Source organism: Wyeomyia smithii, chromosome 3 (genome assembly GCF_029784165.1).
Source record: "Wyeomyia smithii strain HCP4-BCI-WySm-NY-G18 chromosome 3, ASM2978416v1, whole genome shotgun sequence".
NCBI lineage: Eukaryota > Metazoa > Arthropoda > Insecta > Diptera > Culicidae > Wyeomyia > Wyeomyia smithii.
This window is the reverse complement of record NC_073696.1, coordinates 18497169-18512435: the sequence shown is the minus strand read 5'-3', so window position 1 is coordinate 18512435 and position 15267 is coordinate 18497169. Positions and strand designations below refer to the sequence as shown.

At 39.9% G+C, this 15267-nt stretch overlaps 1 protein-coding gene across 3 annotated transcripts in view; it reads left to right on the top strand.

Annotated features, from left to right (window-relative positions):
- Positions 1-15267, top strand: part of LOC129732650 (klarsicht protein) — a 446402-nt gene that overhangs the window by 405089 nt on the left and 26046 nt on the right. For all 3 annotated transcript variants that reach the window (XR_008729309.1, XM_055693703.1, XM_055693702.1), the window contains 2 exons: positions 9428-10066; positions 10471-11386. Coding sequence is in view for 2 of the 3 variants with exons in the window: in XM_055693703.1 (XP_055549678.1) it covers positions 9428-10066; positions 10471-11386 (1555 nt within the window). In the remaining variant the exon portion in view is untranslated. The remainder of the gene's footprint in view (positions 1-9427; positions 10067-10470; positions 11387-15267) is intronic.

The window sequence follows — 15267 nt, the reverse complement described above, 5'->3', positions numbered from 1 at the left end:
CTCCTAAATACGTAACGCTGAGCAACCTGACCCTCTCAATTTTTTCAATTTTGAGCAAACATGACAGTTACGTAACTGTATCAACTACCCTCCTCCCCTCTATGGTACAATAAGTAACGCAGACTAGACCCCCCTCCATCCCCCTCTTCATGCGTTACTTAATTTGTGTATGACGCACACTGTTTTCAAAGCTGCAAAAACGTGATCGAAATCATTTTGACCCAAAAAAAAAAGATTTTAGAGCCAGAGTAAAGTCAGTAAAGTTTTTTTTTTTTAGGTTTAAAATTAGTTTATTTGACACGGCACGATACATTTTATGTTTTACTGAGCCAAGTACAATTCGTATTAATTCTACGTTAGCAGGGAAAAGAGGGAGGCCTTTTTTTTATTCTCGCGGCCGACTACGAGCTAGTGGGGATTTAAGGTGAGAGGAGGGGAAATACAATTTTGACTTAAAACTATTTTGGAACTTTGTTTTCAACTGGTAGAGCAATTGTATTCTTGTTTGTTGTGGGTTCAAAATATTTGTGTAAGCATAGATGCGGGCTCTTCGTTTCCGTGTCTTCAGCATAGCATATTTGTATCCTTGATCTGATAAATAGACAAACAAAATTTTAAATTTTAATGTCTGCGTTTTTCAGAAAGCAGTATAGCTGTGTCATGTACTGGAGATCACCGCTTCCCAGAATGTCTCTAACGGGTACGTTCGGTTGTTTTCCTCGGGCCCGAAGGAAATCTATAAGCTCGGACCTAACACCACAGAATTCGGCACACGACCAAACAACATGCTCGATGTCATGGTAGCCATCGCCACAAATGCAGTGATTACTGTCTACAAGCCCTATACGAAAGAGATGCGTGTTTAACGTGTAGTGATTGGACATAAGTCTGGACATCACGCGAATGAAGTCCCGACCTACATCCAACCCCTTGAACCATGCTTTCGTCGATACCTTAGGAAAAATGGAATGTAGCCACCGTCCCAGTTCATCTGAATTCCATGATGATTGCCAACTGTTGAGTGTCCTCTGACGCAAAATGCTATAAAATTCATTATAAGCAATTGGTCTTTCATAAATATCGCCATCAATAGCACCCACCTTAGCTAAAGAGTCAGCCTTTTCATTACCCGGAATCGAGCAATGAGAAGGGACCCACGCTAAGGTAACCCGGTAACTTTTATCTGTTAAAGCACTTAAAAACCGCCGTATTTTCCTTAGGAAATACGGGGTGTGCTTCACAGTCTTCATCGATCGCAGAGCCTCAATGGCACTGAGACTATCTGTGAAGATGAAGTAGTGGTCTATGGGCAGGGTTTCGATGATCCCAAAAGAGTACTGAATAGCAGCAAGTTCTGCGACGTACACGGAAGCAGGAGCATCGAGTTTGTAGGAGGCGGTAAAATTTTCGTGGAAAACACCGAAGCCAGTGGACTCATCTAGATTAGATCCGTCAGTGTAAAACCTTTTATCATAACTAACATGTTTAAACTTATTGTAAAAAAATCTTAGGGATCTCTTGGGGTCGCAATTGATCCGGGATACCAGAAATGTCTTGTTTCATGGTAGTGTCGAAGAATATAGCATTATTAGAAGTATCTAAAAGTGCGACATTGGAGAAATCGTATGAAGAAGGGTTAATATCTTGAGCCATATAGTCAAAATATAAAGTCATAAATCTGGATTGAGATTGAAGGTCGACCAACCTCTCGAAATTTTCAATTACTAATGGGTTCATAACTGTGCATCGAATTAGCAACCGATAAGAGATTCCAAAAGCGATGTTTCAACGGAAGAATACCCGCTAGCACTTCAAGACTTATCGTATGGGTCGACTGCATGCAACCTAAGGCAATACGCAAACAACGATATTGTATTCGTTCCAGTTTGATCAAATGTGTGTTTGCTGCGGAGCGGAAGCAGAAACACCCGTACTCAATTGCAGACAATATCGTTGTTTGGTATAACCTTAGAAGGTCTCCTGGGTGGGCACCCCACCAGGTTCCGGTAATCGTACGAAGAAAGTTAATCCTCTGTTGGCATTTTTGTGTCAGATACCTAGTATGACAAGCCCAGGTGCATTTAGAGTCGAACCAGACCCCGAGATATTTAGCGACTAAAACCTGAGTGATCGTTTTACCCATTAGTAGGAGCTGCAGCTGAGCTGGGTTATGCTTCCTAGGAAAAACGACCAACTCAGTTTTCTCCGGAGAGAATTCGATACCCAGCTTAAGCGCCCATTCAGACAAATTGTCTAAGGTATCTTGCAATGGTCCTTGCAGATCGCTAGCCTCGCTACCAGTAATGGATACAACGCTATCGTCTGCAAGTTGCCTTAGCGTGCATGAATTTGCAAGACATTCATCGTTGTCATTGACGTAAAAATTATATAAGAGAAGACTTAAACATGAGCCCTGGGGAAGGCCCATGTAACTAATTCGGGAAGTTGTCGAATCGCCATGTGAGAAATACATATGCTTTTCTGACAACAAATTGAGCAAAAAGTTATTCAAATTTGGTGAAAGTCCCTGCGAATGAAGTTCGCGCTTAAAACTTCTACAGAGACAGAGTCAAAAGCCCCCTTAATATCCAAGAACGCAGAAGCCATTTGCTCTTTTCGAGCAAATGCGAGTTGAATTTCAGTAGAAAGCAACGCTAGGCAATCGTTCGTCCCTTTGCCCCGGCGAAAGCCAAATTGAGTATCTGAAAGTAAACCGTTTGTTTCGACCCATTTGTCTAACCGTAAGAGGATCATTTTCTCCATTAATTTCCGGAGGCAAGAGAGCATCGCAATCGGCCTATATGAATTGTGATCAGAGGCAGGTTTCCCAGGTTTCCGAATAGCAATGACTTTTACCTCCCTCCAGTCATGCGGAACAATATTTAGCTCAAGAAACTTGTTGAACAAACTCAACAAGCGTCTTTTTGCAGAGTCGGGTAGATTCTTCAACAGGTTGAATTTTATTCTATCTAACCCTGGAGCCTTATTGTTGCACGACAGGAGAGCCATTGAAAATTCCAACATCGAAAATGGAGGCTCTTCTGTAGTTACTAAAAACGCGTCGCGAAAGGTTTTCTGTTTCGGTACAGAGTCCGAACAGACCTTTTTGGCAAAATCGAGTATCCAGCGATCTGAATACTCCTCGCTTTCATTCGAAACGTCACGGTTCCGCATGCGCCTGGCGGTATCCCAAAGAGTGCTCATCGCTGTTTCCCTCGACAACGCGTTTACGAACCGCCGCCAGTACCCGCGTTTTTTCGTCTTTACTAAGCTCTTCTTCTCCCTGCCCAGTGCCTCGTACTTTCGAAGCAGGTTGACAGTGCCGTACTCCCGGTAGTCCTTATACGCCGCGGACCTACGCGCGTACAGCTCAGAGCACTCTTTGTCCCACCATTTGTTGGGAGGGGCTGTCTAATCGTTGCCCCGGGTATCGGTTTCATCTGAGCTTGAGTCGCGGCGTCGATTATCAAGCCAGCTAAGAACGCGTATTCTTCCTCCGGAGAAAGTTCCTCGTGAGTCTCGATAGATTCCGCTATAAAAGACTCATAACGCTTCCAATCAATATTACGTGTAAGGTCGTAGGAAATATTGATTGGGTTCGGGGGAGTTGAACCATTAGCAATTGATATAACGATTGGAAGATGATCGCTACCGTGGGGATCGTTGATTACTTTCCACTGGCAATCTAGCGCTAGTGATGTCGAGCAGAGGGATAGGTCAAGCACGCTTTCACGTGCTGGAGGATTAGGTACACGTGTCGCTTCCCCAGTATTCAAAACTGTCATATTGAAGTCGTCAATCAAGTTACAGATTAAAGAAGATCGGTTGTCGTCGTACAGCGACCCCCATAGCGAACAGTGAGAATTAAAATCTCCCAATATCAAAAAAGGTGCGGGAAGCAATTCTGCTATATCAATAAGTTGCTTCTGTTCAATCCGCGCGGATGGAGGAATATATAACGAAACAAGGCAAAGGTCTTTTCCATTCATATTCGTTTGAATGGCAACAACTTCTATATTCGAGATCGAGGGGAGGTCGATTCTGGAAAAAGAATAGCACTTTTTGATCCCTAAAAGTACGCCTCCACCGTGGGAGTCTCGATCTCGACGAATAATGTTAAAATCGTGGAAATTGAGTTGATCGTTTGAATTGAGAAAAGTCTCACAGAGCGCAAACGCATCAAAATTGTATGTATTTATCAAATGAGAAAATAGATCGAATTTGGGAGTGATACTTCCGCAGTTCCACTGTAATACAGTGATAAAATTCCTGACCTCTTCCGCCGTATTAGTCATCGAAAGATATGATAGCTGGAATGAGGGGCCAACTTGTTGCGAGTTGCTTCAAAAAGGTTTTCACTGTAGGGAGAAGGTCAAGAAGAATATTTTGAAGGGGATCTGGTATGTTGAACGTTTTGAATATCCAATCCACAATATCAGAGAATTTTATGAACCCTGTTTCTTCCCTATTTTCTGATCGAGAAATGGGTGCACGAGAGGTTTTTGGTGCCCCAGGAAGCGGTGGGTACTCCTGGTTTGATTTAAAATTAAACCCGGGAGGTACATGCTTCGGTTTTTTTTCACCGCTTCCTTTTTGTGTTGGTTTACTGGTCATTCCGCTAGGGGTTACCTTACGACCTTTGCGAGAAAGATTAGGAGAGTGGATAATTCTCCTCTTCCTAGATCCTTCTGGCATGGCGTAAGAACACCCTTCGACGGGATCGTCAGATGTACCCTCATCGGTTGGCAAAAAGGAAAAGATGTTTCCTGTCGAGGGTGGCTCAGCCCTCTTAAGCATTTCTGCAAAAGAGCGCTTTGATTGTTCCTTGAGGGAACGCTTAATTTTTTCCTCGCGCTGTTTGTACGCGGGACACGCCGAAAGGTCATGCCGAGTTCCCTCGCAGTAAAGACACTTTTCAGTATCCTCACTGCAAGCGGTCTCAGCATGATTGCCTCCGCCCTTGCTGCAGCGTGCCTTGTTGCAGCAGTAGGTGGCTGTATGACCTAACTGCTTGCAGTTTTGGCAATGCATGACCCGCGGTACAAACAGGCGTACAGGCAGACGAACCCTGTCCAAAGCTATGTAGCTCGGCAGTGCGGATCCGGCGAATGTCACCCGGAAGGAATCCGAAGGGAGGAATTTCTTCTTCCCTTCTTCGATGGATACTGAATGCAATTGCTTGACATCCAGTATCTTTACATCTTGAATCAGGGGGTTCTTGAAGCAGCCAACCCCGTGACGCAAAATGTCATCGACCGTGAGGCTTCCTTCGGTAACCACACCGTCGATCTCCACGTCCTTGGCAGGGATGTACACGCGGTACTCTCTTGTAAAGAGCTCGTAGCTAGCAATTTTATTTGCTTGCTTCAAGCTACTCACAACAACTCGCAGTTTGTTCGGCCTCACCTTCGTAATCTCGGTTACGGCCGAAAACTGTTTTGCCAGGTCCTTGCCAATTTGGATGATATTTAAAGGTTTCTTCATGGGCCGGAAGTAAACAACGTAGGGACCGCTAGCGGCATCTGGGTAAGCTTTTACCCGTATTTCCAGTACCCTTGGTACAGGGCTAGGTGGCGGGGATGGAACAGGGGAAGGTAAGGGAGAACTGCTGGGAGAAATTTCAATTTCTTCCCCATTTGTTTCTATATCCAAAAAAAGTTCCATCTGCGTGTTCGCCCCTTTTTTGCGGGAGCGTTTTGCTCTACCGCACGTACACGAAAAATATTTCAATGAAAGGGGGAGGGGGGTCAAGTAATTGGTATTAATTTTAAAAACAATTTTTCAATAAGTTGGATCAAATAGAAAAAAAGAATAAATATTGTAGAAGAAAAAAAAAATATATATTTATACATATATATATATATATATATATATATATATATATATATATATATATATATATATATATATATATATATATATATATATATATATATATATATATATATATATATATATATATATATATATATAAATATATATATATATATATATATATATATATATATATATATATATATATATATATATATATATATATATATATATATATATATATATATATATATATATATATATATATATATATATATATATATATATATATATATATATATATATATATATATATGTATATATGTTTGTATAATAATAACGTGAATACTTCACCGATCTTCCGTGTTGTTATCGTATAAAACACGACCTCGTGGCTGTTAGTTGGATTAATCCTTCTAAAGCTCCTAGCAGGATGAACAATACACTGGCGGCAGGCTGAAGAGATCACACACGCCGCTAGTGGGGTAGCAGGCGGCCGGCGGCCGGCGGCGGGGGAATTTCTCCGACTGCTAGATGCCTTCTGTTGTCACAGCACCGGAATTAAAATCACAAGCAGCACCCGTTCTATCTGCACCCAATGCACAATTTACTTCCAGCTACTGGACAACCAGCGCCCGGCGACGCGGGGAATTTGCTCCGGCTGCTAGACAGCTATTGTCTAGTCAGACCGGTATCGAAAAACACAAGCGATACGCGTACCGTACACACAAAGCGGTATTGTTTTTTCGATCGAGCAAAATAATCACGAGCTATCTTCAGATGCTTCTGTTCTCGACGATAGCAGAGAAACGAATGCGTCAGTAAAGTTGTTCCATTAGTTATTCTCCATGTTATAGAAGTTGCAATTTAGTGATTAATCCACTTAACAGTGAGAAACGAGTTTTACTTCTCTCATTTTGGAATATAAAAATCAACATTGTTCGGCAAAGTTATAGCACATTTGAAAAAAAATTACTTTGTCAAATACACTATGCTTCTATCTATCTATTTACTGCATTTTTGCGGAGTTTTCTATAGGTCAATTTAACTTTTTATAGTAATTTTCTACAATTTTTCAATGTTCTACAATATTGTTAGCTATAATGAAACAAATATCTTCTTCGAAGGAAATTTATTAGAATCTTACATATTTTTTAGGTTATTGACGATTTCTACCTAAATATTGCACTAATTTACACTAATTATTTTTTACTCAGAAAAAAATGATTTTGGAACTGTAATGTCTTCAGCAAAGTAGTTTTGTTAATTGTTCTTTATTTTGTGAAAGTTAGAGGTTTGTGATTAATCTACCTAAAAGAAAGAACAGAATTACTCTTTTTTGCATATGAAAATTTACTTTGTTCGGCAAAATTGTAGCTCATTTTATAAGAAACAACATTGTCAAAGACACTACACTTCTATGTGCCTATTTAAATGAACAATGCGGTTTTTTACGCGGATTCCGGAATTTACGCGGTTTTTTTTACGCGGCACGTATCCCCCGCGTAAAATGCGACTTTAGTGTATTGTGAATTTTTCTTTAGAATGTTCCTTAAAATCATTTTTTTAGTATAACTTTTTATTGAGATTTTCTAAAAATTTTTAATGTGCTTTAATGTTTTTAACTATAACAAAACGCAAGTTTACCAAAGAAAGTTTATTTTTATCTTTCATATTTATTTAGTTATTGAAGATTTTGATTAAAATAAGGCACTAATGGCAGATATCTACTCAGGAGACAGCGAGAGACAAATGCCTATATATGAATTGCATAATGTTTTACTTAAACTTTCATATAGAAATGGTTTTGTCTGCAGATATTTGCAGATTTTGAAGATATCTGTTCGTAAATTAGTGCTTTATTTTAATAAAAATCGTCAATAAACGAAGAAATATAAGAGATAAAAAAAAAATTTTATCGAAGAAATTATTTTAAGAATATTAAAAAAATTGTAGAAAATCACTACTAAATGTTGTATTAAAAAAATTGATTTTTAGTGACAATCTGTAGAAAACTCCACAAAAGTTCATTCAAATAGGCAGATAGAAGTATGATGTCTTTGACAAAGTTGTTTTTCATCAAATGATCTACAACTTTGCTAAACAAAGTGAATTTTGAAAAGCAAAAATAAAATGAGTAAAATTCGTTTCTCACTGTTAAGTGGATTCATCACTAAATTGAAACTTCCATGAAATGGAGAATAATACTGTGCTACAAATGAAAAAAAATGCAAGAACTTCTGAAGTGACCTAGTGTAGGTTGTAGGTCTTGTTGAGTGTAACATTCGCTCATACTAGAAATTTTCCAAACACCCCCAAAGCTGAAGTTATGGTCAAAATACGGTTTTTTGGACCTCAGTGCATACGTTTTTTTTTTAACTCAGTCATTTCTCAAGCGATTTTCAATATTGAGGTAGTTTTGGCAAGAAGATAAACAGAACTTCCAAAACATCTACTGGTTTGTACTAATAGCACTGAAACATGTTGAGTTATTAGAGTTTAAATATAATTTTTTAGATTTTTTAACGCAATTTTTCAATTCAATTTGAAATTTTCCACCTGTTTTTGTGAGAAAGATACTACAGATACACTAAACTTTTGAAATTATATTCAATGGCGAATCAAACAAAAGTGGTTTTGTGAAAATCGGTGAATATTTGGCTGAGTTATATATTTTTTAAGAAAACCAGAATTTTTGGCTTCTATACCACAATTATTTCGCGGTGCTACAAATGGTGTAAAAACACAAGAACTTCTGAAGTGACCTAGTGTAGGTTGTAGATCTTGTTGAGTGTAACATTCGCTCATACTAGAAATTTTCCAAACACCCCCAAAATCTGAAGTTATGGTCAAAATACGTTTTTTTTGGACCTCAGGGCATAAATTTTCTTTAACTCAGTCATTTCTCAACCGATTTTCAATATTTAGGCAGTTTTGGAAAGAAGATAAACAGAGCTTTTTAAAACATGTATTGGTTTGTGTTAATATCACTAAAACATGTTGAGTTATTTGAGTTTAAATGTAATTTTTTAGATTTTTTCACACAATTTTGCGAATGTTTGAATTTCGCGGTTTTTTACTTGGATTTTTGCATTCCGCTTTTTTTTACGCGTTACTGCGTTAATTAAAAAATATTTGCGCGAATTTTCTAATTGATGCGGGCGGGTCTAAGTACCTATTGAGTTGAAGACTTAGTAAAAAAAAACTCTCCGGTTCGCACTTCAAAAATTCTGGAATGACCGTACTGGTAATCATTCAACATAACTCCAGGTTGAGAACCGCTTATTTAAAGTAAAACCAAGATTCATGTTAATTTTAGTGAAGAAATCTCATGTATTCTTATCTTATTATATCATACTTTTTTATCTTCGCACACACTGTAAACGTTGAAGATATAAAAATGAAGATAATTTACTAGGTTATGAAGAAATAGATGGCAAGGTTTTAACTCTTGTGACGGCTTATTTCTATAAAAATCCACAATGACGAGATCTTCAGTAATATAAATCACGCAACTGCTAATAGCACCAATAATTCCTAACAGAAATGTGACCTCAAACCTGCTAAATTCCAATGTTTAATCACCTGTTCTGCCTTCTTTCTCTCAAACTAGGAATGGCTCGAAAAACAGCCGCTCGACGTGGCCGCCACAGCGCCTCTGCTACCCGGTTCTGGACCCACAACGGACTGCGAAGCATCCGGCGAGTACACCGATTCCGATTCGATCGCTCGTGACACGGACAGCTCGGAAGGGTTAGCCAACTCGGTTGCAACGTGCTTGCAGGGTGGCGATCCTGCGACCACCTCGCAGGAAATGCTGACCGACAACGTGTACCCCTCGGAGACGTCGAACGTGTCGAACGACGAGGTTGAATCGAAGAACAACTCCAACTCCAACCCGTCGCTGGTGAAGCGACGCGTCAACAAGCCTTCCGGCGAGCGGCCCTGGTCTGTATCCTGCATTTCCCAGCTTAACACCTCGGCCGTGGAGATTAATCAGTATGGCGAACGGCTGGAGAAGCACCAGAACCAGCGGCTAATGGCGAGCTTTTCGATCAGCGAATCGGCCCTGAACACGATGTCGGCCATGCGGGGTTCGATGAAACCGACAACGGCGACGACGGCCAGTGCGACAACGATGATGCTAGCGGCCACCAGTAGCAGCGGAGGCGGTAGCCAACAGCCGCTGATGGCGAAAAGCTCCGACAGCAAGGGTTCACTGAAGAAGCGAAAGTTGCGCTCCAGGAAAAAGGTGAGCTGGGGGATTTATTTTTTTCCTGCTTTGCGGTTTTATCATGAGCGGGGGACTTTGCGATGATAAACAAACAGAATGGTTGTTGATAAGACCTGAAATGACTGCATCTGTGCGACCGAAATGCGCATTTCGTATACACAGTGAGGTGACTTCGTGTGGTAGCTGTTAATATTAAATTACATTTTTGTGGAAAGCATACCGGTTAATATGCAGTCATTTTGAAAGTTTACGCTTTAAATATAATTTAAGATTTATTGAATTAAGCTTCAAACTCAGGTGTGATATTTATATTTTCGTCATTTTATGATCTCATGCGAATAAGTTCCTTTGCAATAACCTGAGCAAAGAATCCCAGTCACGATTGCACATAAAATTAACGCTTCGTTTTTTATCCCCTCCAGAATCGCATCGATGAGTCTGGATCCGACGAGTCGCAGCCTCACACCCAGCAGTCGTCTGCATTGCATCTTTTGCAGCACTCGTTAATTCTCCAGCACCAACAGCAATTGCTTCAACAGCAGCAGCAGCAACAGCAACAACAACCACTGAGAGAAATTCAACTTTCGGCCGGAAGTAGCAGCGGCAGCGGTCGCCAGCAGCACCAGCACCAATCCGGTGGCAATCATCGGGGAAGTTTGCTCAAGTCCGAGTCCTTCTCCGGTCGGATTCGACTGTCGGACGACTTGGTCACGCTGTCGTCCCTGTCCGGCTCGTCTGGATCCCGCAAATCGTTCTCTGCCCGGCAGACGACGAGGGGAACGACCATGACGACAATGTTGGCCACGGTTACGACGAAAAAATCGGCTCCCGATAGCGAGGAGGATCAGAGCCTGCAGCAGCAGCAGTCGACGGCATCGATGCCGAAGCCTAACTTCAAGATCGGTTCCAGTGTGACGCGCGCTCGCTGCGGTAGTGACAATCTAGGATCATTAGCCGCGCTGGCTAATTATAATCTAGATGGTGTAGAGCGGGCCGGCGAGACGGACCAGAACGGAACAGGAACAGGCACGGAGGAGATGAGCAGCTTCTCGGAGCAGGCCTGGGACAACTACCAGGAGAAGTACATGAGCGAACCGTACTCGGAGGATCGCGACACGGACGCTGCCCGGCGTCTGTTGGACTTTGGCGACGATTATCGTAACTTTATTGATTCGCAGTCGGACTGCGCATCGTCGTCGCTGTCGGCGGCTAACATGGATTCGTTGTCGCCGCCACGCTTCCGCAAGAATGATCCACTGGGAAAGAGCTCCGAACAGAACGCTAACTCGTTGAACCGGCGGAAGCGATTGGACGAGTACCGAATGGATGATCGCTACAGTGAGTAGATTGATAAATCTTATTTTATTTTTGGCTAAAGTCTACCATTTTATTACTAAATCTGTGAACTCTGTGAACTATTCCAAATGAGTTATTATGAGGTCTGAGTTAGAGACAAATTATTTTTTGCTTCCGCCATTCCTAAAAGTATACCTGATAAGCAAAACTTAATCCCGATTCGTCTCATCTCTCATTTATAAGTGAGGCTTTAAGAGTGAAAAGTTATGATGTGGAACATCAAAGCATTTTCATTGACAATATTACAGTTTTTGATAGTATCAAACTTAACATTTTTTTCCGAGTTTCAGTGATGATATTCAAATCTTGAATAAAATAAAAAAAAATAGATTGGACTGACAGTTTTTTTTTCTTGAAATGTCAGATTATTTAGTTTATATACCAGAAGAATTGCTTTTAAAAGCATTACACACCTTTATTTTATTCTTTCAGTATTTTGTGCTCGGTCAAATGGTAACAGTGTATACAAGTTATTTCACAAGTAGTAGGCTGCACATTCTTCACATTTTTGAATAACATTCACATCATTTTATCAGAGTCTCCATAATACAGTCAATTTTTTTCGTGTTTTTGTACGCGGATTTTCGAATAAATGCGGTTCTTTTACGCGGACTTTCGAATTACAACGTTTTCTACGAGATTTATATCCGCCGCGTATAAAAATCTGATTCCTGCTCATTTGAGTATCGAAAAAATATTTATTTAAAAGAAGAATTCAAAGGGTCAGAATAAAGAATCCAATATCAATAATAAATCCAAGAAACTAAAAATCCAATTATACGCAAATATAAGAGTACAACTACTGAAATTTTTCGACAGAAATTGATATTTCATACCGTTTGGTATTTCGGCTTGCATTCTAATAAATTGCCTATCGCTCATCATCGACGTTTAGGTCCATTTTCGGATCATCCTCAGGACCTACAATATGTTGAACATGTCATGCCACGTTACGACAAAACTACACCTCAACCGAAACGGTAATCAACTAGTTGAAAATATTTGGGCAAACGTAAAACAGTCGGATCGTAAAGGGTTTGATATCATGAATTAGAGGGGCTGATATGAATCAGCTCGTTATGATGGCTTTTGCACTAATTGCTTTTAGTGAAACCCTACAGTTCGCCTCCATCACAACATTTTTACCTGTTCGAATAGGCAGTAGAGTACAACAACAAACACATGAAAAAATTTAAGAGCTCAAAAATAAATTAATAAAAAATCTGATAATTTATGAACTTTAAAACACTAAGTAAGCAAGACAAACATTTTGAAAACCTAAGAAAAAAAAATTCAAAAAGGCATAAACCGAGGAATATCAGATTGTACTACTCTAGGAATTCTTTCCGGCACAAAATTGTCGTCATTCGTCTTATGCCATTCCAGCACATCCTTTTGCCACAGCATGCCTGTCAAATTCGGCCAGAAGATCGTTGGAGTTTTCAGGGGAAAAAGAGGCCGCTTTCCGTTGGAACAAATCGAATCATGAGCTTCTTGGTGAACTTGGACATCTTCTGTGTCCGGAGGTTCTCTGGAACATCAAATTTATCCTTGTCCAACCTTCTGACAAGTACTCTCTCTTCGTGACAGTAAATTTTAAACTTTTTCGGATCTCATTGTATTGAACAGCTACCTCTACTCTCCATACGTTCGGTACACAGCCTGACAGCCACTGACGACAGCGCACACAATCAATGTCAAACGCGTTGTTATTTCACATCTCCTTGTGTCTGTTGGTTCTTCCAAGCTGTCGCTAATGACAGTCTTTACAGCGCGACATCCTTCGGCAAAAATTCGAGCGGGCTGTCAGGTGTAGCATTGGCCGATATCGTATCGATACTTACGGTATCGATACCTTGGGCCCTAAATATCGCTATTTTTTATCGATGCAAGCGACTTCGATATCGAGCTGGATCGATACTTTCACCACGATATTTTTTCGATACTGAAGAGAAACTATAAAATCGGGAAATATTGTTGATTGCTACAAATTGTCTAACGGAAAAGCCTTGTAGGGGTGCGCGGATATGATCCATCGCGTTAAAGTCTTCTACAAACAGTGCAGAAATTTGGTTTGTGCTCTTTTTGTAAAAGACACCAACAGGATTGAATATACCATCTCATTTCTAAGGCGGTTTTTCAATGCTGCCGCATTTGGTAATACTGTCTGTGCAGAGCAAAATCGTAAGCGCCGAGTTTTTGCAAAAAGGCAGGCAATAAAGAATAAGAACCCAGGATTATCGTGCTGCCCTATATTTCAAATAAGGACGCAGACGCGCGTATGCTATTGCATTGATTTGTGTGTGTGACATATAATTCTGTCACCACTGTCCCATTCTGGTACCATTAGTCTATTAACCGCAGGGATACAAAATATGCAGATTTGTCTTCAAAACGCAGATTTTTAGAGTCGGTGTGCAGATTTTTATTGATTCGCAGATAATAATATTTTTTCCAGAGTCTCTGCAGATTTTTGTCAGAGTTTCTTAATATTTACGCAGACTTTCTCATCATCTGTGAAAATTTTTGCAGACTTTTGCCTGCGCGAACGTATTTTTCAAATCACAGACAAATTTTTTTCAGACTTTAAGCAAATTTTGTCTGTTTTTCGAATAGTTGCTTACATTTTTCAAAAACACCTGGCATCTCTGATTTTCCGTAATAATGATCAAGAAGATATGGTAATTTTTCATAGACCTGTTTCAAGTAGCAGGCAGAGTATCGATACAGCTGGTTTCGATGCTCCTCCCTCGATATCGACCAAGCATCGATACCACCGGGGAAAAATTATCGATACTCGAGTATCGATACTTCTACAATTTTTGGCCAATGCTAGTCAGGTGATTATGATTCACGAGCGTAAAAACGATGCCGTAATGAAAGTGAGGCGGTGCGAAATACGTTTTTTCTCACGTGGGAAATAATATCAACTTGGGAAAATATCCCGATCAGAAGAGCATAACTAAAAAATTAAAAAATTCTATCAACGTGAGATACAAATAACATATTTCGATACAATTTTGTATTTTTTTATATGATTTTGATAACAAAATCTGAATGAGTTATAATAACAAAACCTGAAACGAAGTAGTTCTGAAACAAGTCTAACTAGTTTTACGTTTTTATCAAAACCTGTTGTTTCTAACAATGTTTGTTATTGTACTGTTCTATATACTATCTTATTTTGTTAGAAAGCTGATACATTAGTAACAAATTTCGATATGTGTTTAATACTAGTAGAATCATTTCTTTTTTAATATCTTTTAACACCTAACGGGATCAAATTGAAAACACAGCCTGTAAGGTTTTTCCCGTAACAAACTAACTGCTTCTGTAACATTTTTGTTTTTTCTTCCTGATCGGGATGTAAATAAACGGCTTGCTTCATATTTATTTTGGAATCGGCCTAAGAAAACGGAGAGACGAAGGAGTGCGAGTCCAATATTATCAATGACAGACGCAGGCTGTCTACAGCGCAGGCCAAACTAACAGGACATCCTCAAAATGAGCAAACCTAAGTATTAAGTCCGAACGAACAAAATACATGCACAAGAATGAGCTGTCGTGTGCAACACGAGACAGTTTCGTTATCTGTGTGAACTTCAGCTATATGTGAGCTCTCATAAATAGCTAATTCATGACGCTGTTATAAAAAAACAGAGAGCCCGATCGTCAGTATAGTGTCGCAACGCAGTAGTTTTCCGAAGCCTGTCGTTTGCAGTGAAATACAGGATCCCCGGAATCTGTTTGCAGTCCGCATTAACATATGTTTTGTGGTTTCGTCAGCTTTCTTTTTTGCATAACTTTCAGGCACGGCTTTTTACGATCCTATTCTGCTTCTCGTTAGGGTTGAACTTCAAACG